Below are 27,415 nucleotides of genomic sequence, written 5' to 3' on the forward strand. Positions count from 1 at the left end.
TTGCCTCTTCCTAACGCACCACCATCACCAACACTTCCTAGACAACAATGACTTTTCCCGTGCAGCCTTCTGTTGATTTCACATAAAAGTTGCAGTCATGACATTTCAATATTTGAGAAGTATTTGTACATGTATTGGTCATTTGTGGGACGTTGGGAGATCTGAGCATACCAGTGAATAGGAGAGGCATCCCCAGAAACAATGCAGCACAACCAGACCTATCAGCTATGATTCACCACCTTGGTATCTGTACATAGGCTAGTGGTAGGGTATTTTGTGGTATTTTGGTGAGCCCTACATATACAGGACTACCTGATATTAATATTATATTGGGATAATGAGTGGAAAGACAAAACTGGACCTGGTGTGCACTAGATCACAATGTCATTATTATGTGGTATTTTATCTACAATACCACTTTGGTGGTAATCCAGAATATATTTACCAGGACACATGAATACTGTTATTCAAATAACCAGCCTCTTTAATTGAACCAATTCACCAGTTTTTTATATGCGTTTTACCACATGCAGTAAAATGAAAATATTGCCTGCGGTAAAATGAGAAAACCACTTGCTTCACATCTGTATGTATGCTATCAGAAGTAACTAGGACACATAATAAAGACCAAGGTTGACTTACTTCCTTTTTCCTGTGCTTTATAAGAAATTAGAATTCATGCAAAGTACAAAAACATGTGCAATGCACTGAGTTTTCACATGACATTCTCTGTGATTCAAACATCAAAATGAAATAGCCACAACTACATTTCATTTGCAATTGTTTCCCCTGCGATAAAGTAGCTCTTTCCCCAAAATGGACTTCAAGCACCCTTTATTGCGATACGATGGTCGTAACACTGCTACACTGACCTTGAAGCTTTTCACTAGTCCTGGCAGTTTATACACCACCTGTTATATCGGAAGCTTGCTGTGCGGACGGTGGCTAAAAACACATGAGAAATAGCTATCTACGTTTATAAATGGGAAGATACTTTTCCAGGCTGCAACTGCCTGTAGAATGCACTTATCAAAAGACGTTGAAATATAGCATTTGCTTTAAGCATCCCCAAAAAATTAACTACCCATGTTTGTTCATTTTCACCAGCATACCACTGCCTGTAAAACATTCTTGAAAAAAAAAAATAATTCACCACGCACACCTCACTTTACTGGAATCTTACTAAAAACATGCTTATTTCTGTGTGCCCTCTGTGAGGCTCGGCTGGAATTCCCTCTCTACCTGGCTGAGCATCTTCCCCCACAGTCCACCTGGAGAATTCCTTTATCTGCTTCTCTCCCCTCTCGGCATGGATGAATTTAGCAGAGCCAGCCTGCACAGACAATGTCAGCAAATGGAGCACACCCCGAGCCAGAGGTAGAGACAGAGAGAGGGACCCCTCTCTCTGATAACCAGCCCTTTTTAAACCCTCTGTGTGTGATCTGCCCACAAATGTATCTGGGCGTACATAAAGTGTAAGAAAATGCCTGCCTTTCCCCGTGATGTCATTTGCCAATCCACACCACCTCCCTCTAACTGTAACCAACCCACTAGAAGGTTCCAGAGAGCACATGTTCATCTTGCACCTTCGACCGTGATACAGGCAGAAGCCAACGGATGAAATGGCTACATTTCTGCACTCGTTTCTTGCTCTTAAAATGAACAATAAGCTTGTGTTGAACACAACGTATTTCACATTCTTTGCAAGAAAACAGATTTCATTGTGCACATATATTCTCTTTTACAATGAGCTGGATTGTCATCAATATTTTGCACCACAGGGCTATGAAGTGAGCGGCCTTGAATATTATTAATGGGATAGGTTAGAGTTTAAGGCTATTAGTAGGATTAGTACATTATTAGTTTTATGCTTCATTGCAATTTAGTCCATGCTATACCAGGGTGTGGTGCACAAATGATAACATCAGCTTTTATGTAATGCCAAACTCAAACCCCCCCTTTTACCTTGTATGTTCTATGCACTCACAATACTGATTCACACCATATTCAGTCTAGAGTTTCACACCCAAGTCTCACACTCTTGTTGGCAAATGGGATGAGTTTTCATTTTTGTTACCATTCGGAGCCTCAGTTAAAATTCAGAGCCCCGTCTTTTCCTATAGGAAACAAGAGAGACTGCCACACTGCAGCTTTGCAGGCAGCACCCCCAAAGAAAACCCTCACATGGCTACACAGCAGCTCCAATAGTTGGAGGACAGTCACTCCCTCTCTTTTTATCCCACTTCCCCCGGAATATGGTAAATGTTTAGTATGGTATTCCTTTGCTTTGGTTTAGAGGACATCTTCCTTCTGCAGCACACTTCGTCTTTTGGAGGGATTGTTAGGCCTCGCTATTCATGTGATTCTCGCATGTTGCGTCACAAGCTGTTTTCATGGGGTGTATGCCCAGAAAGTAGCATCTGCTTCCTGCACTATGTGGGCATCAACAACAATTAAGAAAGGACAAAAAAGGTCATTTTTTCCCTAAATCTAGGTGCCTTGTTTCTGGATGACTAATTTGACTACTTCACTGCAGTCCCTATGGAGACTTGAATCCTATGATTGCTGAAACAACACACCCCATTTGGGATGTGGCTTTTGTGTAGCATCCTGAGGGTGGTGGGAGGGAGCATGAGGAATAGCTCTGGTGGGAGTTGCCTGGCTTCGGGTTATGACTGTCTGACTACTGATCCACACGGTTCGCCTGCCCTAGGCTCAGCCCATACTGCAAGGTAGGTTGGGCTTGGCAGGGACTGAGGAAGATGGGGAATCAGTCATGTACTCTGCCCTCCCTCAACCCGCTGACCAGGCAACATGTAATGTTAGGAAGATCTTTCCTCTGAGGCCTACGATGAGTGGGAGCATGCAGGACTGGAACATTTCCAGCCCAAACAGTCTGTCTCTTTCCACATCCCCTCCCTGTGGAAAAAGCGGAAAGGGAACCAGGTTTCTGGAGATGCATACAATGAAACAGTTTCACAAGCATAGGAGTGAACACATCGGGGCTATTGATCCGCTCTCTATTTTAAGGTCCATATCCCTTCCATTTGACCAGGTATTGGTTGATGACAACATAGGGAAGTTAGTAAAGAATTAGTGCCATTTTGTATTCTTCCTGTGGCCCAAATCCTGTGTGTTGTAATTTAGAGAATGTAATTGCCACTTTAAGTAGGAACATGTGCAACACCGGATGGATTTTGTAGTGTGACATTAGTGCTAACCCCATAGTGTCTGGGGTCAGGACCCGCTCACAACCGAAAGGCTGGTGCTGGGAGCCACCACAAACCAGGCGCTGATCAGTCGTGGGGCGGCATGGGCAGGATTCCCGGGCTACCCCCACCAGGCCACCAGGCTTACGAGACTGTTGCTCATTACATTGCCATCTTAAATGCTCGTGGCCCTTTAGGGTATCAAGCTGATATGGCCATGCCACAGAGCCAGGCATACCTGCATGCTCAATTGTCATTGTGCGTGTACAGAGATCCTATATAAAACCAGTGTTATAACATGGGAAATACCTTAATGGAGTCAAGCAGTAGATGTGAGGCTAGGGTGTGGCAGTGAGAGGGGACTGCCCAAAGAGAAGGATGAGACAGTCACAGGTACCACATCAGGACGGTAAGCCATCCCCTGTCAGCCAATCCCCTTACCAACTACCTATGGAAACACACTGCAGTCCCCTTGAACCAGATAGAGGCTATCAGGTGTGACCAAAGTCCTATAAAAGGCAGTGTCCACTGCATAAGGCAGAGGGAGTTAAGAACAAGCGCTTGTTGAGAGCCTGCTGAAGAGGTGAACAGAAGGAACTGAAAAAGAAGCTGGAGATGGAGCAAGAGCAGAGGTTAAGAGACTGGTGGAGAGCCTCGGGAGTCTGGGGAAAGCTGGAGACAGGAGGATGGAGAAGCCCAGACAGTTGGGGTAAGAAGAGATAACATGCTTCAGGGGAAGCCCAAGACACTGGAGAAAGAAATACCCTAGATGTGGGGAATTAGACGACACAGGGGTTGGGGGAAAAGAAAGACCAGACTGCTGGAAAGGAGACCCGGAAGGTTGGGAGGAGAGCGAACCAGAGGGCTGGCAGGTACAGGGGGGTGGGAAGAAAAATAACCAGAAGGCTGGAGGAGAAAGTCCCAGGGGACTGTGAAGAGAGTGACCCAGTGGGCTGGGAAGAGAAAGATATAGGGTTGGGTGTGTAGAGAAACAAGATTTTGGATACGGATCAAAAGTAAGCACAATTAGACCATGACAGGTGGAGAAGAAACATGAATTAGAAAGAAAAAAGGGATAAAGCGTTGGTGGAAGAGTTGTTCAAAGAGGCAAAGGAGCAGAGAAACATCCAAAGAAGGAGAAGGGGGTGATAGAGAGAAGAAAAGGGGGCATAGAAAGGAACATCAACGATGTAAAGGAGGAGGTAATAGAAAGAAGTAAAGAGGTGAAGTTTATAGCATCAAGATGAAAAAGGGGGTGATAGAAGTGTGGAAGATTGTTTTATTTTTTTTAAAACACTTTATTAAGTTTTATATAAACAAACAACATAAGATAAGCATACAGTAGAATATGATTCAATGTTATTCCGTATGATTCAGGGCAGCAGGGTCAGGTGATGTGTTAAGCGTATCAACAGTCTTTAACGGGTTCTTGACGGTTCCGGGGTGCACAGCCATCCAAGAGAGGGGGGAAGGGAGGGAGGGCAGAAGAGAGGGGGGTGGTATTTCAGTCATCCGTCCACTCCCCCCATATTTTCTGAAACTTTCTGGGGCAGCCTCTCGCTTTGTAAATACACTGTTCAAGGGATGCGCACCTATTCACTTTGTTGGACCAACGATTTAGGCACAGGGCTTCTGTCGAGCCCCAGGTTGCAGCGATCAGCCGTTTCCTAACCCCAAGTACAACAGCCAGAAATGATTTCTCGTATTTGGTGAAGTTCACCTCCCCCCGTATCCCCAGCAGTATCAGCTTCGGATCCAATGTTATAGATGACCCCATCATTTTTGAAACCCTGTCAATGCATTCTGCCCAGTAGGTCTGCACTACATCACACTCCCAGATAGAATGGAAAAAGGTGCCCCTCTCGTGTTTGCATCAGAGACAAACCTTGCCCTCTATTCCTCCCCATTTGTCTATCGTTGTTCGGGCGTAGTAGGAGCGGTGAAGTATTCTGAGTTGTATCAGCCTCAATTTCGCACTGAAGGCCGATTTCACGGGGGAACATCAATGCTTCCACCCATTCCTCCGGTTCCATCCTGCCCAGGTCCCTTTCCCAGTTTTCTTTCAACCTAGTGAGTTCTTTGGTGCCAAAGGAGTTAAGGGCCTGGTATGTGTGGAAGTGACCTTGGAGGGGATGCAGTCTGGGAGGATGTTGTTTTCCAGGGGGGAGCAAGGGGGCACATCTGCTAGATTCGGGAACTGGACTTTCATGCCATGAGCAAGTTGTACATGTCTAAAACTGTCAATGGGTTGTAAAGTAAATCTTTCTTTCAGGATGTCAGATTCCAATAGGCGCCCTTCGTGAAAAATGTGTGCTAGTGTGCATATCCTCCGCTTCTCCTAAATCTCAAAGCATCGCATCATTTGTATTTCGGGGAGGTTTGCATTGTGCCATAGGGGCTGGGCTAATGTTGGTTTCCGTGCCCAGCCGATATGTCTGTGTGCCTCCCTCCAAGTACGGCGAACATGGTGTGATATTTTAGTCATTCCCAAATCATCTTTCCCATCCATGTATAGAGCCTGGAGGGGCAAGATAGAATACATAGGAGATAATTCTATGCGGACATGTGGAAGTGCGGAGTCGCTGTGTAACCAATCATTTACCACCCTGATTGTGCGGCAAGGTGCGAATACACAGTAATCCTATACCGCCTTCCCATATTGAATGCTGCAGTGTTGCCAGAGTAATTCTATGTTGTTTCCCTCCCAAGAGCAACTCCCGGAGGTTGGTGTCGAGAGCGGGAGGGTCCGCCAGTGAGAGACATCTCTATCGAATCTGTCCAGCACTTGTTGCAGGTTTAGCCGCAGATAGTCGTCCAGGGCCGGGCTTATACGAATACCTAGGTATATAAAGCCAAGGATGGAAACGTGGTATGGGCAGGATTCGGGAATTGCAGCGTCTCCACCCTGGACCGGGAAGTATATAGTCTTTTGGACATTAACTTTAATGCCCCGAAGTTCTGGTATTCTCTAAGGGTCTGAGACATGATTGGGCAGGAGATCACAGGGTTGCTGAGATAGATCAGGAGGTTGTCTGCATACAGCGACACTCTGTCTCCGCCCCCCTTTCAGCCAGGCAAATCCAGACCAATTTCTATCGGTTCTGAGTTTAATCGCCAGTGGTTCAATGGCGAGGAGAAATAGCAAGGGGGAGAAGAGGCAGCCCTGTCTGGTCCCATGTCCTATGGGGAGCGACCTTGATGACCTGCCGTTCACCCTTACTGTCGCTTCTGGGAGTCGTAGAGGAGCTTGGTCCAGGAGATAAATCCCTGCCCGAGATTCTTAGGGCTCATGATTTCCCAAAGGGCTTTCCACCCCACCGAATCGAATGCCTTTACGAAATCCACCGCCAGTAAGGCCAGCGGGTCAGATATCTCCGGGGCTCGTTCTATGGACCGTTTAAGTTGACGTATGTTACATACGGGTGGATTTGTTGGGCATGAATCAACATTGGTCTGGATGGATGAGTGCCTCAATCACCCCAAGCAACCTATTGGCCAGGATTCTCGTGAGGATTTTTATCAGTGATATAGGTCTGTAAAATGCGCGGCATTTTGGGGGTTTCCCCGCTTTAGGGATCACCACTATGCATGTTCTTCTGAGATCTAGGGGAGTCTTCCCGGATTGGAGCTGTGCTAAAGCGACTTGGACGTCGTTCTCTGTGATTTCAGAGTCAAGTTGTTCTGTCTGTTCTATCGAGAGTCTCGGGATGTCAACCGTATCAAGAAAGTTGGAGTGGCTGGGCGAAGGGCCCTCCCTCGGCAGGGCGTAAAGTTGTTCTTAGGAGTCCACGAAGGCCTCTGCAATATCGGAGTCTGACGTCAATAATTCCCCATCCGTCGATTGTATAGCGCGCACTTGTCCCTTACTGTGTTCCCACCTTTCCAGCCATGCCAGAGTCTTACCTGCCTTATCCCCTTTTTCATAGATCTGGCATCTGGTCGACCAGTGGGCAGTCTGAGCCGTATCTAGAGCGATATTTTGTAGGGATTCTTGAGCCGTTTTAAGGCTTCCTGCAATGCTGCGGTCTTAAGCATTAGGAGTTGCTCCTCTCGCTCAGACACTAGTTTTTCTGCATCTACGATCTCCTGATGGTGGTGTTTACGATGGGCCGACAACAGGGAGATGGCCTCCCCTCAGAGAACTGTTTTATATGCCTCCCACATTGTGATCGGGCAGTCCACGGACCCTTCGTTCAATTCGAAGTAATCGTTGGTCTTACCCGCGAGCCCTTCCACTATCTCGGGCAATCCCAAGTAGTACGTGTTCAGGCGCCAGATCGCATCTGGTTGGTGATGTATACCCTATAAGGTTATGAGGAGGGGAGAGTGATCTGATATCCCTCTCGCTAGGGGTTCCACCGATATGAGCCCATGGAAAATGCTACAAGGGATGAAGGCATAGTCAATTCTTAAAAGTGACTTATGTGCAGTGGAATAAAAAGAGGACCCAGTGTCAGTGGTATGCAGTGTCCTCCAGGTGTCTAAAATTCCTGTTGCTTCAGTGAAAGTATACAGTGCGGTCGGGACCCACAGAGCCCTGTTCTCTTTATGTGATCTGTCTTTAGCCACCTCCATGACCTCATTGAAGTCACCTCCCAGGACCCATGCATCTGCCCACTCTGCCATTAATACCGATCATAGCTCCACCAAGAGTTCTTTTGTAAATGTAGGGGGGGGCGTATGCTGTGATAAAGCCTCATTGCTTCCCTCTAATGTCCCCCAATACCAGCACGAAACGGCCGGGAGGATGAGGCCGTACCTTTGTGACCTGAAAGGGAACTTGCTTGTGGATAAGTATCATTGTGTCCCTAGCACTGCTCGAGAACCCAGCCTGGTATGTGTGCGAGTAGTTTGATCTCTTAAAGAACCCGCAGTTTGTACCCATCAGATTGGTTTCTGATAGTAAGGCCACATCCGGAGAATAGTGGTTGAGGTATTGAAGTACTAACTTCCTTTTTATACCGGAACCGAGTCCGTTAACATTCCATAATAGAAAAGACAGTTGGCCTACTTGTGTTCTGTTAGCGTGTTCTGTGTGTTGTGATTTCAAGGAGGATCATGTGTTGTGTTAGCTTCTGGAGTCCCGAGCCTCCTTCTTGGCATCGCATCCCGCCACCTCCACGGGTTCGACTTCCCTGCTGCTGTGTAATTATAGAACCTGAACCCAAACCCCCTGGCTATACCAATAAACTGTACCCCATAAACACCCGCCACCCTGTACTCCCCCCAACTAGAAGAACCTGTCACTCAAACATAGAAAACCATGAACTCATGTGAACCTTTTTGGGGAACTCCCCAGGGGGTAGTCCACCTTTCCTTGTCCACCGTGAAATGACCTCTTACCGGTCAGATTATTTCTTGATTGGGAAAAGGATGGGGAGGGGAAGGAAGCCAAGGGGGCATCTACCCATCTGCAGGCGAAGTGTTGTTGAATGTCTTGTAGCCCAGCATCAGTCTTCAAGTCTCTCCCCTTTTCCCAGGCGTGTTGTCTTCCTTTGTTCCATTGCATGGTGTGGAGGTTAGCTCGTGATGCAGATTATCCCGGTCCCTTTCCTTCCATGGTGTATGATCTCTGGAGCGTGGGGAGGATGAGTGGAGGATTGTTAAGGGGGTTAACATCATCCAGATTAAAAGTACTGCGATGGAGAAGGTGGTAGTTCCTAAGACACCAAGGGGTAAACATATGTGCTCTTCAACCATAAGGGATTCCTTCTAAGGAGGGTGGTAAAGTATGGAGTCAGCATGTAGATATGGACACTGCCTCTGCTTGGGGTACCCATGTAAACAACCTAAAAGAATAACTTTTCATTCAGGAATATTATTGTTGAGCACTGAAGAATACTGAGAGACAGGCATCAGAAAAAGCATTCCATGCCACCAAGGGCTCAGATAAGAGAAGAAAAAAAGACTATTTTGTGGTAGGAGAGACCCCGGCACAACATCAGGTAAGGAAGAATTGAAGCCAAAACAGATGGCCAAGTTAGGAGAAGAGAGGGTGGGTCACTAAACTGAAATTGTGGTAGGGGAGAGAAGAACAAAGGTCTGGCTCAGGATTTGATCCCTAATTAGGATAAATTAGAATGAGACTCAATGTTTTTCATTTCTTCCGATTGAAACAACATACAAGATCAGTTTGTGAACTATAGAGCAAGCGTCATTCGAGGCTAGAGAAGAAAAGCAACATTTAACACTCTAACTAAGAAGAATGCTTCCCAAAAAATCTAAAATGCCTCTTATTTTTCTTTTTTTTCCATGTAGCAGGTGAAAGACTGCACAGCAACCATCTTCCCGGAGGATTTGGCTGACACAATTGTTGTGATTTGTGATACTGTGGAGGCAAAGGTAGGACATCTTCTCAAATCCACTTTGAAAGAAATGTGTATTTGCATGGGCAGAGGATGTGGGATGTATAGTCTAACAATGAGGAAAGCAAGTCATTTATGAAGGAAAGGACCAGACATGCAAAATGCTGGTATTCATGTAAACGAAGTAGTTACTGAACTTGACATATAGTGTTCTTCCTTTGGTGTTAATCCCGCCAATGACTATGATTCTATAAAGCAATACAAAAAATGGCATTGCCCTACAAGACAAAGTCAATTTTCTGGAGAAAATGTTTTTTTTTTATTTAAAATTTGTATTAGTTCAAACTTGATAACCATACAGTGTAACATCAAGTATGCATTTCAATTTTCATGTACAGTTTCATGTTGTTTTCTCCCCCCACCTACCCCATTCCCTTCCGAGCCTACCCCACGCCTCTGCCTTCCACAACCTCTTCTATGGGCATCCCTGCCTCCTCTCCCCCTGAAGCGATGTCTTCCTCCGGGCTTGCCTGGTCAGACCCAGACAGTGTAGCTACTATTTGTTTCCACGCTATCAACATGTGCACTTCTTCCTCCGCACCTCTGTTTGCTGCTTCTTTCCACTCCACTGTTTCAGTGTCCACCCATTTCTGAAGTTCATGCCACCAGGCTTCTACTTTCGGTCTTCTACTTGCTTTCCAACTCATTGCTATCCTGCATTTAGCAAGTATGTACGCCAGGTCTGTGAGTTTACTCACATGTTTCAATTTACGTGGCCTGGGGCACCCCCCTAACATGCATGCCCACAGGGAGTTCACATCCAAATTAATCTCCTTTCCTGCCATGAGGTGGGCCGCCTCCCCTCAGAATCTCCTTATTTCAGGACATGCCCAGAACATATGTACCATTCCTGTGTTCACCTCCCCACATTTTGGACAGGTCTGCGTTCCCGTGTTTTTAAACTTGGCTATCTTCTTAGGGGTCATGTATCCTCTGTGGGTAACACATAACTGAATCTGTTGCAATCTCACATTCCTTGATACTCTCTTGTGGTATTCCTGTACCCTTTCCCACAACCCGTCTCCCATTGATTCCCCAGCCTCCTCCTCCCGATCCCATCTCGTCTGTGTCACCATCTTCCCCACCTTAGACATCAACAGTTCGTATATTCGGGAGAACTCAGGCCTCCATCTGACACATCATAAAATGTTTCTATGGCAGTGTCTGGCTGTTGGGTGAACACTGTCTCTGAACATGTACCTTTTATCATCTTGACCAGCCTATCGTATGTGATGTATTGTCCTCTGTGTAATCCTGTGTCTTCCACCAGTGTATCAAAATCTACCACCTTCCTGTTTTACCACACATCCCCGAGGGTTGCTATACCGATCGGTTCCCATTGACATCTGACAATCCCCCTCATTTGCCCATCCATCCCATCCAGTGCCACTAGCGGCATCTGTGGGGAGCATGGGAACAGGTTCTCCATTACCTGGCAGGCTCTTCGCCACATTTTCCAACCCAGATCCAGCAGTCTGGTCCCTTCTTCCCGCTGCGATATTGACAGCCATATCCATTCATTCAGAAAGTAAGGGGCACAATCGGCTTTCAACAGTTTGGATTCTGGTGTAGGATGCTCCGAATACCACCTTGCTACGTATTGGAGTTGGCTAGCCAGATAGTATACCTCAAATTTGCTACCTGGCCTTATCGACTCGTGTTTGCTCCAATGCCTTGGAACGGTACTGTAGATAGTTGTGCTGCAATCTCGCTGCTATCCGAAGAGTTCAAGCACATTCTACTGTAATATTTCTCCGGCACACCTCCTTCTTCGGGTGTGTTTTCTTAGTCTATTCATTTCCCCTGGTGTGATGTACAAAATGAGTGCCCCTGTCAAATGTTAGCCACTCTTCTCTGTACTTAGCTATCCGCTCAAGTTCACAGGGCTGCCACCTGGGCTAACATTTAGCAGTAGTAGCAGTGTCTGAGGGGCCTAACGTGATTCCAGTATCCTTGCCAGAACGTACCCGTTGTATTCCGAGCGAGCCCCCCATATGGAGTTCATTTGCACTGAGCTGGCGTCTGCTGATGTGACAGGGCCCCTATATTCATATGATCGTGTGTCATTCGTGCTTGACTCCTCTCTGTTGTTGTTGGGGCTCCTTGTTGATTCCTCTTTTCGCTGTTGTGACCCTCGTTGCTACCCGTGACGCAACTGTGCTCTTCCAAGCCACCTCTTCTCACGTGGCGTGTTTGCCTCTCACCACCCCTGATGTCTACGTCTCGTTATTTAAATGTCTTGACCCTCAGTCTGGTCCTCCATCTTACTGCTGCCCTTCAGTATCATGTGTGCTTAAAGTCTAACAGTAATCTCGTTCGCTATTCATAAAGTGAGAGAGTGCTCTGACATAGAGAACTCTATCACCGCAGTCATCGGCAGATCCATTGTTTGGGTTCCGTGTCTCATTCCTGTGTTGTATCGAGCCTGAATACCCACGGGTTGCAGAGTATCATCTAGGAGTGGTTTCGTCAGTAACGTGCTGTTTATAGTTCCGGCTCCCTCTGCCTCATGTCAACAATGTTGCTGCATAGAATTAGTATGTGTCCACCTTTATTCCGGGTGTTTGATGTTGTTTCAGCGTCTTTTACACAGGGGCGCGGACACGCATACTTGGCCAGGTCATTCATATGGTGCTGAGAGGCTAGTTCACTCGCTTTGTATATGCCAGGTGTCGACGAGGAAACCCAAAATGGAGGAGGCACCCCGATAACCCGGGCGGTGTCCTCCTCCGAAAGCGCCCTCCCCCTTCCTCAGAGGAGGGGAGGCACAGCGCGGCAAAACAAGAAAAGCCTGCAAAGAGATGAGCGCGGCAAAAGGAAGAGAAAGCCCGCGAAAGCGGGACAATGGAAAGGGGAGGAGTTACCCCCCTTTAAAGCAGGCTGGTCCCCACTGTGGAAATCATTCACCCCTGGCAGTGGGACCCGCCTGTCACCGAGGAATTCGTTTTGTTTTGGAGGATTTGTTCGTTTGGGACGTCGGCGTGTGAGGACTGCGTGGAGCCCAGCCAGCGGAAGTGGACCTCACCGAACAAGGAAAGTGCGGCGGCGACGGCGATACGAGGAGAAAGCCGGGAAGAGGAAGCCGGCACAACAGCGACGCAGAGGCAGAGCCCAGCTGCAGAGGAGGAACCACAGAAGAAAGAGCCGGCAACGAAGTGAGGTGATCGGCGGGGGAGCAGCGAGCCAGGGCACGGCTGCGGCGGAAGAAGGAGGCCGCGGCCGCTCACAGGGAAGCTCACGGCGGCTTCAAAAGCGGGCCGGCACACGAGTGAGGCAGGTCGGAGCTCTCCCCTAGGAAGCCGCAGCACGGCGAACGAGCGGGTCCCAGCCACGGCAAGGGGGCTCGCGGCTGGGCAGGTCAGCACACCCCGTTGGGAAAAGCCAAGGACACTCAGCAGGGCTCGACTCGCCGGGCGGGGCAGGTCGACTCACCCCGTTTTGGGGAAATAAATCAAGGCCGAAGCGAAACGGCCCGTGCACGAGGCTGAGCAGGAAAGAAGCAGTGAAAGGTCAGGGCACGACCCCGCACAGAAAGGCGAACTGGGTCAAGCAGCAAACAAAGAAGGCGAGCGACTTCAAAGGGGAAGGGGAACCACAGCAACGAGAATGGACCTTGCAGCATTCATGAACATGGCCAAACAGGCTGCTGCAAAGCATGGGCCCAATTGGATGGAGGTCTTGGCGGCGCAGCAGGAAGGGGAAGGACAAGCAAGCACAAGCCAGGGGCCTAGCTCCCCGGTGCTTTTCCCAGACAATGATGAGGTGCAAGAGCTGGATGAAGAGGAACAGGTCGAGGAAGAAGAGGAGCCGCCCGGAAAGAGGAAGAGGATCCAGACGCAGCAAGTCAAGGCAAGCAAGGAACAGGCAACAAGGAAGCCCAGGACCGTGGGGGCAAAGAACAAAGGGCGGGCACAGGAGGTTGTGGCCATGCCGGCACCTGCACCTGTGGCGCCAACAGGGGAACCAGGTCCACCCAGCACGCCTGCGACCATACCGGTGGCTGCAAGGGAAGAAGGGCCAGCATCCCTGGAGGCGGTAAAAGGTATGCTAATACAATGTATGCAGGCATGGGGTAGCGGGGGTGCGGGGCAAGTACTAAGTGGAAATGTGAATGCATTTAATCATGTGGGCACCGGCACAGCAAAAGGGCAACAGCCAAGGGGTGCATGGGGATCAGGGGACCTGGGGGCAAGGGGATCCAGGCAGGGAACCAAGGCATCAATGGGTTGCCAGGGGGGGCGAACCTAGTTAGTGGGGAGCCATGGTGGGCGAGTCAGTGCTCCGGGGCCTGGTGGAACTCTCCGGTTGCAAGTGGGATGTCACAGCAGGGGCACAGGCCCACTGCTATGCACAATGTGAATTCTTTAAGTCAGAATGGCCTGGGCCAGGAGCCACAAGGTCCACACACCACGACTGGGAGCAGTCCTAACCTCGTTGGGGGGCACAGTTTAGCAGCAGCCCAAGGAGAAGGGGCAATGACAGGGGTGGCGCAAGGACCAGCTTGGTGGGGGCAAGGCCGTATGGAGCCAGGGATACCTCAAGGGGGAGGGCCCGTGGCAGGGGCCGGACAGGCGCCGGCCAGGTGGGGCCAAGGGGTGGCCGGGGCAGGTCCAATCCCGGGGCATAATGGCAATGGAGGCTTAGAGGGGATGTGGGGACCAATGATGACACAGTGTGGGAGGACAATGCCAGGGTTTGGACCAGTAAGCGTAGCAGTGAACTCTTTGTCATGGCATATCCCATTGACGGTGAAAGAGAGGGTGTGGAGAAAGGAATTTATTCTAGACTTTTATGGGAAGGGTTCAGATGGGGGTTTAAGATACCATGTGCAGGAGTAAAGAAAGGAGCGGAGGCGGTAAACCTCAGGTCAGCATTAGCAATGCCAGAGGTGGTGGCAGCCAAAGTCGCCAAGGAAATCAGGTTGGGAAGGGTGGCAGGCCCGTTCCTTAAACCCCCGCTGGACGACCTGGTAGTATCCCCGTTAGGGCTGGTTCCTAAAAAGGAGGAAGGGCAGTACCGGCTGATTCACCACCTCTCTTTTCCCGAGGGAGACTCAGTCAATGATGGGATCGATGAGGAACTGTGCAAAGTACAGTATTCCTCCTTTGAAGATGCAGTGAAAGTGATTAGAAAGGCAGGGAAAGGAGCCGTCTTGGGGAAGGCAGATATTGAGTCTGCATTCCGGTTACTACCAATCCACAAAGACAGCCAACATTTATTTGGGTTCAAAGTTCAGGTACTATTTTGATAAATGTCTACCGATGGGTTGTGCCATTTCTTGTGCGTATTTTGAGGCATTTAGCACCTTTTTAGAGTTCGCAGTCAAGCACGAGTGCAAGAACGGGGCAGTTGTACATTATCTGGTGGATTTCCTGTTTGTGGGAAAAAAGGGGTCGGACGATTGTGGGGCTCTCATGGGCACATTCCAGAGATTGACGGAGGTGATGGGGGTCCCATTAGCAGGGGACAAGACAGTGTGGCCCGTGACTTGTCTAACATTCCTGGGAATCGAAATCGATACTTTAAAAGGGGAGTGCAGGCTCCCCCAGGAAAAGGTGCATAAACTGAAGGAAATCCTCAAAGGGCTAAAGGGGTAGAAAAAGGCTACTTTGAAAGAACTCCAGGTCTTGGCCGGCAATCTCAACTTCGCAGGGAAGGTCATCCCAGTAGGCAGAGTGTTTGCAAGGAATGTTGAGCTGAAAACAGTGAGGTTACAACATGCAAATCAACACGTAAGGCTGGGGTTGGAGGTTCAGGAAGACCTTGACATGTGGGACACGTTTTTGAACCATTTTAACGGGGTACGAATGTGGAGAAGGGAGAGGGACAGAGATGGCAGGTTCAGGCTGTTCACAGATTCATCCGGGGCTCTGGGTTTCGGGGCAATCCTGGGCACCAAATGGTGCGGCATGGCCTGGCCAGAGGAATGGCACCGGGCAGGGGTCACCAAAGACATCACGCTGCTGGAACTCTTTCCCATTGTAGTTGCATTCAGATTATGGGGAGAACACCTGAAAGACAGCAAAATCGTGCTATGGTCCGACAACCTGGCGGTAGTCCAGGTCATTAATCAGGGTTCCGCTAGCAACACCAGGGTTTTGCGGTTGTTAAGGGTGCTCAACAAATGCATGCTGCAACTCAACATTGAGGTGCGAGCCAGGCACATTCCGAGGGTGCAGAACACAGCTGCTGATGCTCTCTCTCGTTTGCAGATGGAAAACATTTCGAGGGAATTGCCCGGGAGCAGATGAGACGATGGCCACCTTCAAGGCACAGTGGTGGGGCATGATTGGGGCAATCTGAGTGCACTGATCCAAATGGCGCTGGCCCCGGGTACCACGAGCAGATACAAGACATGCTGGGAGCGCTAGTTGAAATTCAAGCAGGAGGTGTTAGCGGGCAACGAGGGGGAGCAACCGGTAAGGGCTTTTGTGGGTTGGGGGTGGCACGAAGGGAAGTCCAGGGCATGGATGGCGTACCACTTGGCGACCATCGCACACCACTACAAACTCGAAGGTAAAATGGACCCCACCAAGGAACACTACATAGTGACGGCCATGAAGGGGTGGGCTAAACAAGGAGCACCCAAGAGTGATGATAGGAGGCCCATAGACATGGTCAAACTCCAAAGAATCGTGGCACATTTACAGGAGGTGTGCCAGGGGGTTCGAGGTGGCCCTTTTCAAAGCAGCATTCACACTGGCGTTTTTTGGGGCCTTCAGAGTTAGTGAATTAGTGCCCGAAAACAAGGAGGCAAAGGGGAACGAGTTTTTGAGGGTAAAAGATGTCCGGGTCGTAGGGACGCAGCTGGCAGTGTGGGTGAGGCGGTCTAAAACAGACCAAGGAGGCAGAGAGTGCACAGTAACCCTCCAAGCCATCCAGGACGACCCTATTTGCCCAGTCAGGGCAGTGGCGGAGTTCTTAAAAGTGAGGCTGCCCTCAAGGGAAGAGGCGCCTCTGCTCATCCATCACGAGGGGTCGGCATTAAGCCTCTTTCAATTCAGACGGGTGATGGAAATAGCTCTGGAGGGAATTGGGGAGACCAAGGGCGTCTTTGGAACGCACTCATTTAGGATTGGGGCGGCCACATCTGCCGCGGTGATGGGTATGGGAGAAGGGACGATCAAACAGATTGGCAGATGGAAGTCAGGGTGTTTTAAGAGATATATCAGGCCCGAGAAAATGTAACTTGACATGTCACCTTCTCTCCCCTTAGCGGCAGCCCCGAAAGAGAAACGGACGATCTGGGTGGTAGGACACTCATTTGTGTCAAGGGCAGGGGCAAGCTGGTCGGCTGAACAGGAGGAAATCACGGACGGCAGATTTCGAGTAGAGTGGCATGGGTTACCAGGCATGAAGTGGGCTCAGCTGCAGGGGCAGGTGCGCAGGCTGTTGGCGAAGCACCAGAGACCGGATTTGTTGATCATACACCTGGGGGGGAACGATCTGACAAGCATAGGGAGAGGGGCGCTGATGCGGGCGATGATGGCCTCCTTACAGGAGTTGGCAGGTCAATTGGGGGACACAGAAATCATCTGGTCCGAGATAATCCCAAGGCAGGAATGGCGGGGGCAGATAATCATGCAGCCATAGAGAGGTCCAGAAGAAAGTTGAACGGCGCTATGGCCAGGTTCTGCAGGGGGAGGGGCTTTGGCCAGATCAGGCACGGCTTAATCAATTTAAAATCACCCGAGTATTTCCTGAAGGACAGGGTGCATTTGTCCCCATTGGGGTTGGATTTGTTTTTCTGGAACATTTGCTCTCATTTATTAGACTTATAAGCAAGGAGGCAGGGGGGAGCCACAGAGGGCGGTAACCCACTGGTGGCGTGGCGGTGTTTGGGCAACCAAACACAAGAGACAGACTCCGGAAGAGCCAGGAGAAAGTGGGAAGGGTCTTCGCCCTTTCCAGACCCAGCGCCCCTTGGGAGCCTAACACGGCAGGGGCGTCTGGGGGGGAACAACAAGGGCTCAGCTTCCCCCAAGGAAACGGCACTCTCCCCGCCCAAGGTTACCTGCAGGGGCAGGCGAGGCTCAGGCACAAAGGGTTGGGAGAGTTGGGCCTAGGATGGACTTTTGGAAAGCAAGGGGGAAGCAGGTTTCGGACACGGAGCAGTCGCCGCATCTTCCAAAATATCTCCACTAATGTGTGCAGTGTGTTTTATGATCTGTGGAGAATAAATCTGCAGCCTTTTATGTCAAAAAACCAAGCAAGGCTCTTGTAACACTTTTCTGGGGGGGGGGGAGGTATGAGTTATTGCTAAGTAGTGGGTCCAAAATGGACGGATGCACGGGTTATGCCAGGTGTCGACGAGGAAACCCAAATGGAGGAGGCACCCCGATAATCCGGGCGGTGTCCTCCTCCGAAAGCGCCCTCCCCCCTCCTCAGAGGAGGGGAGGCAGACCGCGGCAAAACAAGAAAAGCCTGCGAAGAGATGAGCACGGCAAAAGGAAGAGAAAGCCTGCGAAAGCGGGACAATGGAAAGGGGAGGAGTTACCACCCTTTAAAGCATGCGGGTCCCCACTGCAGAAATCATTCACCCCTGGCAGTGGGACCCGCCTGCCACCGAGGAATTCGTTTGAAACCCACCCACCCTACAAACGGGGTCAAGCAGAAGGCCTGGTCGTCGACGTCGCAGGACGGCAGGAGGTGTGGCAGTGTTTGGGCAACCAAACACAAGAGACAGACTCCGGAAGAGCCAGGAGAAAGCGGGAAGGGTCTTCGCCCTTTCCAGACCCAGCGCCCCTTGGGAGCCTAACACGGCAGGGGCGTCTGGGGGGGACAACAAGGGCTCAGCTTCCCCCAAGGAAACGGCACTCTCCCCGCCCAAGGTTACCTGCAGGGGCAGGCGAGGCTCAGGCAAAAAGGGTTGGGAGAGTTGGGCTTAGGATGGACTTTTGGAAAGCAAGGGGGAAGCAGGTTTCGGACATGGAGCAGTCGCTGCATCTTCCAAAATATCTCCACTAATGTGTGCAGTGTGTTTTATGATCTGTGGAGAATAAATCTGCGGCCTTTTATGCCAAAAAACCAAGCAAGGCTCTTGTAACACTTTTCTGGGGGGGGGGGGGAGGTATGAGTTATTGCTAAGTTATGGGTCCAAAATGGAGGGATGCACGGGTTATGCTGGGTTACAGCATAACCGGTTTGTAGTCTCTTGCCATATGGAGTTTCAGCGGGCCAGTTATTTGTGCTCCCTGAGTGGCCTAATATAGACGGCCTCACCACCCAGTGCCCGGACCTCACTTTATGCTCCCAGTCACTTGAACGGGCTGGAGGGCGCAGTGTGCGCTGTTATATTCTATAGTGTCCGGGCCTCACACCGGGGTATTGCTTGCTCAGTGACCGTAGGCGATCCACCGCACTCGCCTTCCAGTCCGGGCGGGATACCGCAGCTATGTTGCATGACTTATGTTGCAGTGGCATGATCCACTGCATTATTCGGTGTCTCCCGGCGGTGCAGGCATTCACCAGCACAGCATGAGGCAGTATGCCTGCTCCTACTGATTATTGTGCATTGTTTCCGGCCACCTTCTTTTGTTTTCCGCTCGATCGCGTTGCGGGCACCTTTAATGTTCCATTTGGCTCGCTGGTGTATTTGTTTGTTCCAGAGTGGCCGCCATTTTATTGAAATCACTGCAGGACCGCATCATTTTCTTTTTGCACGTAACTTCAGTATCCAGCATCTGTTCAGACCAGCAATGCCCTCATGACGTGCCTCGCATATTCATAAAGCTGCAGGTCCAGTTGCATGTCGTGCTCGTTATTTCATTTGTCTGTGCGCCACAGGATCTTTCAGGATCGGCAGGAGCCTTACGGAAACATGACTTATACCATGGCTGTTAAGCCACGCTGCCCTGGAAAAAATGGTTAGTCATAGTTACATTGCTGTGTATAAAAATGACATTTTATTCCAATTTTTTTTTTTAATACAGTCCATTCATCTGCGATACCACACTTTTAATGAAACACTGTTTATATGTCGAAGTTAACACTTTGCCAAGGAGCTATGTGACCCTGTTTATATCCTGATACTACAACTGAACAATCGCTCTGTGACTGGATGTTTTCCGAGATCTCTGTCCTTGGATTAGTGTAGGTCAGTTTATTCCCTGACCTCTATGCTATTTGTAATTGGCTCCTTCCCAACTCCACAACATACGGAATCACATAGTTTCTTCTTCCCCATTAGTGGATTTGTGTCTCAAGTGCTCTCATTGACAGGCCTGGGTTTGGTAAACCATCTTCCTCATTTTAGGCCTCCGACCGTCTTTTTAATATTAACTCCCAGATAAATCACAAAATATCCATTCACCAAAACCAGCCTACAAACAGACCTAGGAACAGCAGTCAGAGAGTTGCAAAACTCAGCTTCCCTAATCCAAAACTGTACCCCACCCCAAAAAAAACATCCTTCATTTCTGACTATTTCCTCGTGCTATGCGTATGTGCTTTATTCTTTACCTTACTCCAATCCCTTCTGCTCGACATCATTTCTTCCCATCTCACGTGTTTCTTCAGTACAAAGCTGTCCCTTACTTACTCTGTGCTGATTTTCGAATACAATGTAAGTTTTGCAAAAACAATCCATCGTGGCCTGCCTGTGGAAGTCTTAGGTACATCTCCTGCTTACCATTCACACTCTAACAATTTACAGACAATTGAGCTCTTTCTTTGTACTGAAGAAGTTTGTTCTATTTACTTTGTACAGAAAAGTTTTGAATTCATCTTCCCGGCATGCCATGTAACTTTGCTTAAGTCCAGTCATTTTGCCTTCATATTTCTGCTCACGTTTCACTGTTACTTGGATATGCACTAGCCCTGTTATGTCTATCCCCCTACGGCTAAACATCTATGTTAGTGCTTGAATGGCCTTTGTAAATGTAACTCTACTATACTCGCTCTAATTTCCAGTTTCATGCGAAGATTAATGCAACCGCAGCACAGAATCTGTATTTCAGTTGAACATGTCCCGTTTTCTGCAGAGGTCATTGATTACACATAGGCACTCTGCAGATGGATAATTCAGATGTGTTTCCATGGCTAAAAATCATTCACCACATATTATGTGGGCTCTAATTTTCTCCATGATGTTCTTGCTTGATGTTATAATGTCAGAGTTACTATAATAATTACCTGACACACATCTACATTTATCAACCCCGTCTCTGTCCAATGCAACTGTCTCCATGCTCCTATATTCTCGACACCAAACTCAGATTGTTCACAGTGATTTTATCTTTCTTCATATTCAGTGAAAAAACGTTGTTAAAGGGACGTTATGGATCAGTTGCCCAACTAAAAAGCTATCACATTCAGAGCAAAGGCTTCTTTAAAGGACCATTATAGTTACTTTGCACTTATAACCACCTATCCCTATTATGGTTACAAGTAAATCCGCAAAACCCCAGAAATTTGCCAGTTATGGTAAGCTAAGCAACCATAACTTGTGCCACCACTGCGCACTGCAAGGACTACCAGCCATGACATCCAAGATGACATAACAAATGTGATATGCAACGAAAATGTGTGATGTACTTTTAGTAGTTCGAGGCGCCCACCCACGTCCTGCGAGTAGCTGTGCATCTGAACATCCCACCCAAACACCCAGCTTGTTTATAAATGTCCAGGGCACTTGTATCACACTTTTAAATAGTCCAGGGATCCCAACTGTGTCCGTAGGACACCAATGCAGATGTGCACAAAGTGTTCTGCCCAATATGTGTCCTGCGGACAGCCGTCCCAATCGAAAACATTCCTGATGTCACCATGGGACCGCACCCACGCTGCACACTGGCCCCTATTTGCCAGATGTGATCGGGGCCTCTGGACATTGAAAAAGTACTATTTTCTGCAATGTATGCAGCGTTACTGTGAAAGTGCACCCTTACAGAGGTCCTACACTACTCTGCCCTTTTACATCTAACTAGTTCTGGGAAAGATGTAGGGCCGCTTTCCAGTTGCAAGTGCTCCACAGCAGCCCTATAAAAGGCCACACCCCAGAGCTGCTCTGCATTCTGTGTTTGGCTTTCCAGAACAGAGCAGCGGTGCACATTACTTTGTGCTAAAATTGTTTTGTGACCACTTCTACTCTGCTATATTACCTTTCCAACTAATGGCAACCATGGCTGCTGTTACTGCCTCTAACTCGGCAGCACCCACACCCTCACCCTCACTGCCACCACCACCACCTCCTTCCAAAGGGCCTGGACAAGGGAACAGGCGTGGTAATGTAGATAGAGATCAAGAGGAGAATGAAGATAAAGTAGAGCAACTCCCCATTGCCTGCAGCCAGCATGAATCGTGGGTGTGGAAACTATTTACCACCGTAGGAGATGTGCCCAAATCTAGTGCTAAATAGGTGAAATTCACTGAGTATTCAGTCGTGAAAAAACTGGCTTGTACACCTCATGCGGCGACACCTCAAATTGAACCACAAGGCAGCAGTTTGGAGGATTGTCCCCTTTGAACCAGGCAGTAGGTTAATTTTCTCTACAGCATCCTCCGCATCTGCGCCTGCCACCACTAGGGACACTCAAGTGGGGCAGCGGATCCCTAAACCAGCCTTGCAGGCCACACGCACCGCAGCAAACCTGTACCTTTCAAAGGTCACTCACTGTATTGTGCATGGACTGCAATGCGGTACTCTGCGGGGGAGAGCAACTTCTAAGTGCTTTTGAAGCTTCGGTCAGGGAGCATGACAAGGAGTGCCCCCTACCTAAGTAAGGGCCACCCAACATCTTCCTCTCCCCACTTGCCCTTTCTTATCCATGTGGTTGGTGCCCTTTCCCTTACCTCCCTTCCATTCCTTTCCTTCTATGTCGTGTGTTAGAAGAATAGGAAAAATGCAAAACAACCAGAAAGGGGGAAAAAAAGGCTCTTTTCAGAGCCACCTTTCACAGTTCAAAAATAGAATTCCAATGAAAGGATGCAGGCCGTACCGCAGCATATAAGCTCCGTGGACAGCGCAGTAAAAAATGCAAGGCGTGGCTCAGTCACACACATTGAACGCATTCTCAAAAAGAAGTGGTGGCTCTGAAAAGAGCCTTTTTGTGCAGTTTATGTCTGGAAGGTTTGAAGTGGTGAACACCTAATGGGGAAATGCTTGCTAGACTTGCAAGAAGCGCTGCACTGCGTTCTGGATATTATGCAGAAACAGCTCATTGCCAGCATGAGTGAGATGGATTCCATCTGTATGAAAAAAGTTGGTACTACGGAACGTAAAGGTTTCATTGTGGAAGGAGAACATGACAATGTCTCGCAAAAAAGGCGCAAACAGCCTTGTTCACATTGTGGAGCGCTTTCTCCATTTGTGGCGCAAATGAGGAAGAACGCAGCCACATCTGTCTCTGGGTAATGCGAGAAACAATTATGCGTGACTTTGGAAACATTTCCATGACTTGCCAAAGTGTCTCCTTCATCGCGATCTGCAGTGAGATGCCGGTAACATGTCCTAAACTGTTCCCTCCACAATGAATAATAATAATGTCTGGATGATCGAGCGTCACCAAAGTGGTACAAAGAGGATGAACATGCAGCCACTTCATCCCACATACTCCGTACCAGTGGACATCCACATTATGGAACCCAAGGTCTGCAGCCACTCCACAGCGTTCTGCATACATTTTCAACCAATGTATCCAGGAATCGCCCAAAAGCCATACACTCTGCCTCCTGTGAATGGTGCAGCCGTAACCATAGCCATGTGCACTCCTATCTGCTGACACACCTTCTGGCACAATCTGTCCTTACACACCACACCCAGGAAACCTTATCGACCAATTGTATTTGTTGGGGATTGTTCTCTTCTCTTCTCCTCCTTACATTATTACAGGAGCTTCTCCAAAAAATCTTTTAGATTCTGGAACACAAGAGCATTTTCAATGGGGGACAAAAAAAATCAGCTCCACTGAAACACCTCACATTAGAATCACTAAGGTTCTCATGGGCACAGAAGAACATCCGAGCATCGAACAGAAAAGCAGACATGCCACTGTTTACAAAACACCTTTCCTTCTCTACCTCGGAAGAAAGTACATCGGGATTGTTTCACGATAGTCTTGGTGGTATGCATGAAAAAATCACTGTTGCAGTGGTAAAATTATGCATCACTGTTTTCAGCACCTCCTTCAGTTCACCGAATAAACTTGCGGCAGTGCGAGATGCCACATGCATTGCTCCACAATGCATAAATAGTATGTCAACAAAACTCCAAATGGCCACATCTCTGCACTCTTCAATGACAACTTGCAAACTCGGTAGAGCCACACTGCGCCACAAAGCGTGCACTCCTTCCACACCAAAATGTTCATCAACACTGCTACCCTGGGCATAGGTGTGCAGGTCAGCCACAAACAAATCACCAACAGTGAGCACTCTCACTCTCTGCATCTCTGCCATCATCACGGTACACAGCAATTAAAAAAAGTATGACCATCCCTTCCTGTTCAGGAGACCCTCAACACCTGATTGGATAATCGGCAGTCCCATTTCCATGCCAAGCATAGTAAGAAGGACAGCTTGTAGCATGTGCGCTTCCCCAACTACCGCGAGGGCCGTGCCCCAGTAAAGCAGGGACAGTCCTTCTTCCCTTTCCAGTACTCTTTTCCAGCACTCCCTCATTGTCTACTGTTAAACAGTCACACAAACATCCACCAATCACATCCAAGATCTCTGCATCTAACACTATCATCTCTGTTGAACACTCCATACTAACCGTTAAACACTCAGAGTGCAAGTGTCCTGTGAATCAAAAGCACCTCCACTGGAAAGTACTGTAAAACTATCTACGATTTCTGCATCCAGATTCATCCACATCGCCACAACCTGCAGGTATCAATACTTTTTGACCAGTACATTTGCAACTGTGTTATAAGTGCCTCAAACAGGTTACCAGCCACTGAATACTCCACAACATACTCAAAAAGCATACTGGCATTTCTCCCATCACCTACCATCAAATGCCACCTACAGTGGTATGTGCTTGCAAAGATAGCATTTATCCATAGCAGCCATTGTAATATCCAAACGGTTACTTTCTTCTTTCTTTCACACAATCTTACGATCTTTTCCCCCATTAACTCACCTCCTATGAAATTCGTAAAAATCACACAGAAAAGGATCACTGAATGTATCCTACAAAACTAAGCCAAGTGCATACATTGCATGCATGACAACAGGTTGCCTGCTACTTACCTTGCACACTTCATAGATTGCAACATTACTTAAAAAACAAAAAAATGTATGCGTGCATTGACAACAGTACCATTCATAAATGTGCATAAATAAATGAAAGAACTGAAACAATTGCTCCACTCATGTAGCAAGCATATATATGCAGAAAAGTAAATGTAATTGAACACACCAAAAGATTCTCCTTTGCAATCTGTACATCTTTCTGAACCTTTTTCTCACCCTTCTACAATGAGAATTAATACATGTCCAAAGTAAAGAGTCCTACACCAATACACACACTTTCAAAGGAGCACGTCATACAACACACTTGCAAATAACCCACTTATACCCTTACCAAATATGCTGATGTTGTCAAGTCCCCATTCAAATACTAAGCTATCCATTTATACACACACACTAACTCTTCCTGCCAAGACATCACCTACACTTTTAAAGAATGTATTCTCCAAATATGCCATTAAAAAACATATTTTCTTACAAACTTCTTATACAGGTGCAGTACCCACCTCGGTCCTGAAAGTCACTGGCGTGTGAACTTGAAAATACAACCTAGAATAAACCTACTCTCACCAACCAACAAAGTAAATACAATACCATCGTAGTGTTTTACGTGTTACTGAGAGAGTGCAGTGTTCTAAGATACAGAATTGCGTCAACCCACCGGTATGTGCTTCATTCTTACTCATGACACCTCTACAGTTTCTCGCTGTATATTATCATCTCAACAACATTATACTAAACCCCAGATAGTAATATAGTGTTCCCAACCGAAAGTTAGAGCCCATTACACAGGGACACACTTCCATTTATATGCCTACCCTCATATTCAACCACTCATGCCACATTGCACACATATTCAATTCAAAATCTGCACACCTACACTTTTCTTTTTTCTCCAACAGCTACTACAGAATGGCTACCAAACACCAACTCCATAGATCAGCGCAACCTAAAAGCAGATAAAGTATCCATACACCCCTAGCAGAATTTGTACAGAAAGTTCAAAGAGAAGAGCTAATACAGTCATTAACGAAAAGGGAAGCACCTACCATTAAGGACACTGTAATTCCTCTGTCAAAATGCGGAAATGAAAAGAAAAGCACTAAAAAGAATGTAACTCGCACAACTGCTAACAGAGCATGTACAAATGGTAATCTAACCACAAGGAAGCATTCCAAAAAATTAATTTTACAAAAAATGTTCCACCACAGAGTCCTGCAGAACCTTATAAATAGAGGGGATAAATTACGCTCAACCCTTAAAACTTACTGCAGAAAAGTGATCCTGGAAGCTGTTGTAGACAGTGCAAAGGTCCTGCAACGGAAATTGTTTATTTTAATTTTAAACAGAATGAAACCACTAACAAAATTAATTGGTAAATTACAACCACTACTTCGAAACAAACGCATTATCAGCATATATACCTTTGGCAACATCTGTACAGGTGAGTGGAGTCCCACCACCACCACAGAACCATACCTCAATGAAGCATCATACAAACAAGAGCAAACAAACCAAATTGCTGTACATAGCAGTGGACGAGGGTATGAAAAGGTACACAGTAGTATAATGGAAAAAGAAACACTGCTTTCACAAATATCCCCATCAAACTTAGATGCCACTCTCCATTTCACCGAACCAATACACCTCACCTACAACTGGCCTTGCACATTAATGTGTACTGTTCACCAATACTCTATCAAATCTTTGCAGCAGTTCCTCATGTTAGGAAAGATTTCGTAATTGTAGGTAATTTTCCTTCCATGTGGCAACCCCTAAACATTTTGCTGTTGTTTTTCACCTTGTTCTTGACTTTGCCAGAGAAGTGCAGCCTTCTGCCGCACTCCTCTGGGCTTTCGCTCCTTTCTTACGGGGAAACTGACATGCCCTTAAGACAGTCAGTACCGGGGAACGCTGTTTCCCGTAGTTTCTTTTATCATGTTGCGGCTTTCGTGCAACATGACACAAGAGGGCACTGTAAGCTAAGCTACAGCTCTCTTGGGTCTCTAGCCTTCTACAGGCCCTAGATACTCGTTTAGGATTGTATCTGATCGGTGCAAGAGATTCAGGGACGGGAATGGTGGCAGCGATCGTTTCTTGTGTTTTGAGCTCCTTTTGGCGTTCTAAGCGCGTTTTCCGCGCTTAACCCAAAATGGTGGCCTGGCTCCCAAAATGGCCAGACCACGAGGCTCCTTTGTCCTGTCCGCTGACCGTCTTGCTCCCTTCACCTTCCCCAGGTCGAGCTGACCCGGGGCCTTCCTTATTTGGGCATGTACTTTCCCGCAAAACACGGATGCTTTCGCGGGCTTCTACATGTCTTGTGTGTGCCTCCAGGATGTGGGCTGGGATGTCTGGTCCCAATACACATCCTGGGTGCCAGAGAGTCTAGGGTGGTGTGAATGCCTGGGACCACCGTGGTCCGTGATTGGTCCACGAATGGTGTGAGTGTTGATGAGCGGATCTCCCATTGGGTACCCTCCGTTTTGGCACGAAGGGAACCGTGGATAAGAGGGGGCTGGAAACACCACTACCATGTCGATCTCCTGAGTTCTCACGAACGAAGGAATACAGAAGCCAAGTATCCTGCAACCAAGAGGCTGGACCGAGGAATCGCTGGTGACCCGCTGAAGGACTTCTCCTCTGCACTGC

The 27,415-nt window shown here is 48.1% G+C and overlaps 1 protein-coding gene across 2 annotated transcripts in view; it reads left to right on the top strand.

The window, feature by feature from the left end:
- The window catches only part of LOC138569268 (cathelicidin-1-like), a 242,583-nt gene that overhangs the window by 158,815 nt on the left and 56,353 nt on the right, over positions 1–27,415 (top strand). For both annotated transcript variants that reach the window (XM_069647099.1, XM_069647100.1), the window contains one exon: positions 9,468–9,551. In XM_069647099.1, the coding sequence (XP_069503200.1) occupies positions 9,468–9,551 (84 nt within the window). The remainder of the gene's footprint in view (positions 1–9,467; positions 9,552–27,415) is intronic.

Source organism: Ambystoma mexicanum, chromosome 2q (assembly GCF_040938575.1).
Source record: "Ambystoma mexicanum isolate Mex_15411 chromosome 2q, UKY_AmexF1_1, whole genome shotgun sequence".
Taxonomy (NCBI): Eukaryota; Metazoa; Chordata; class Amphibia; order Caudata; family Ambystomatidae; genus Ambystoma; species Ambystoma mexicanum.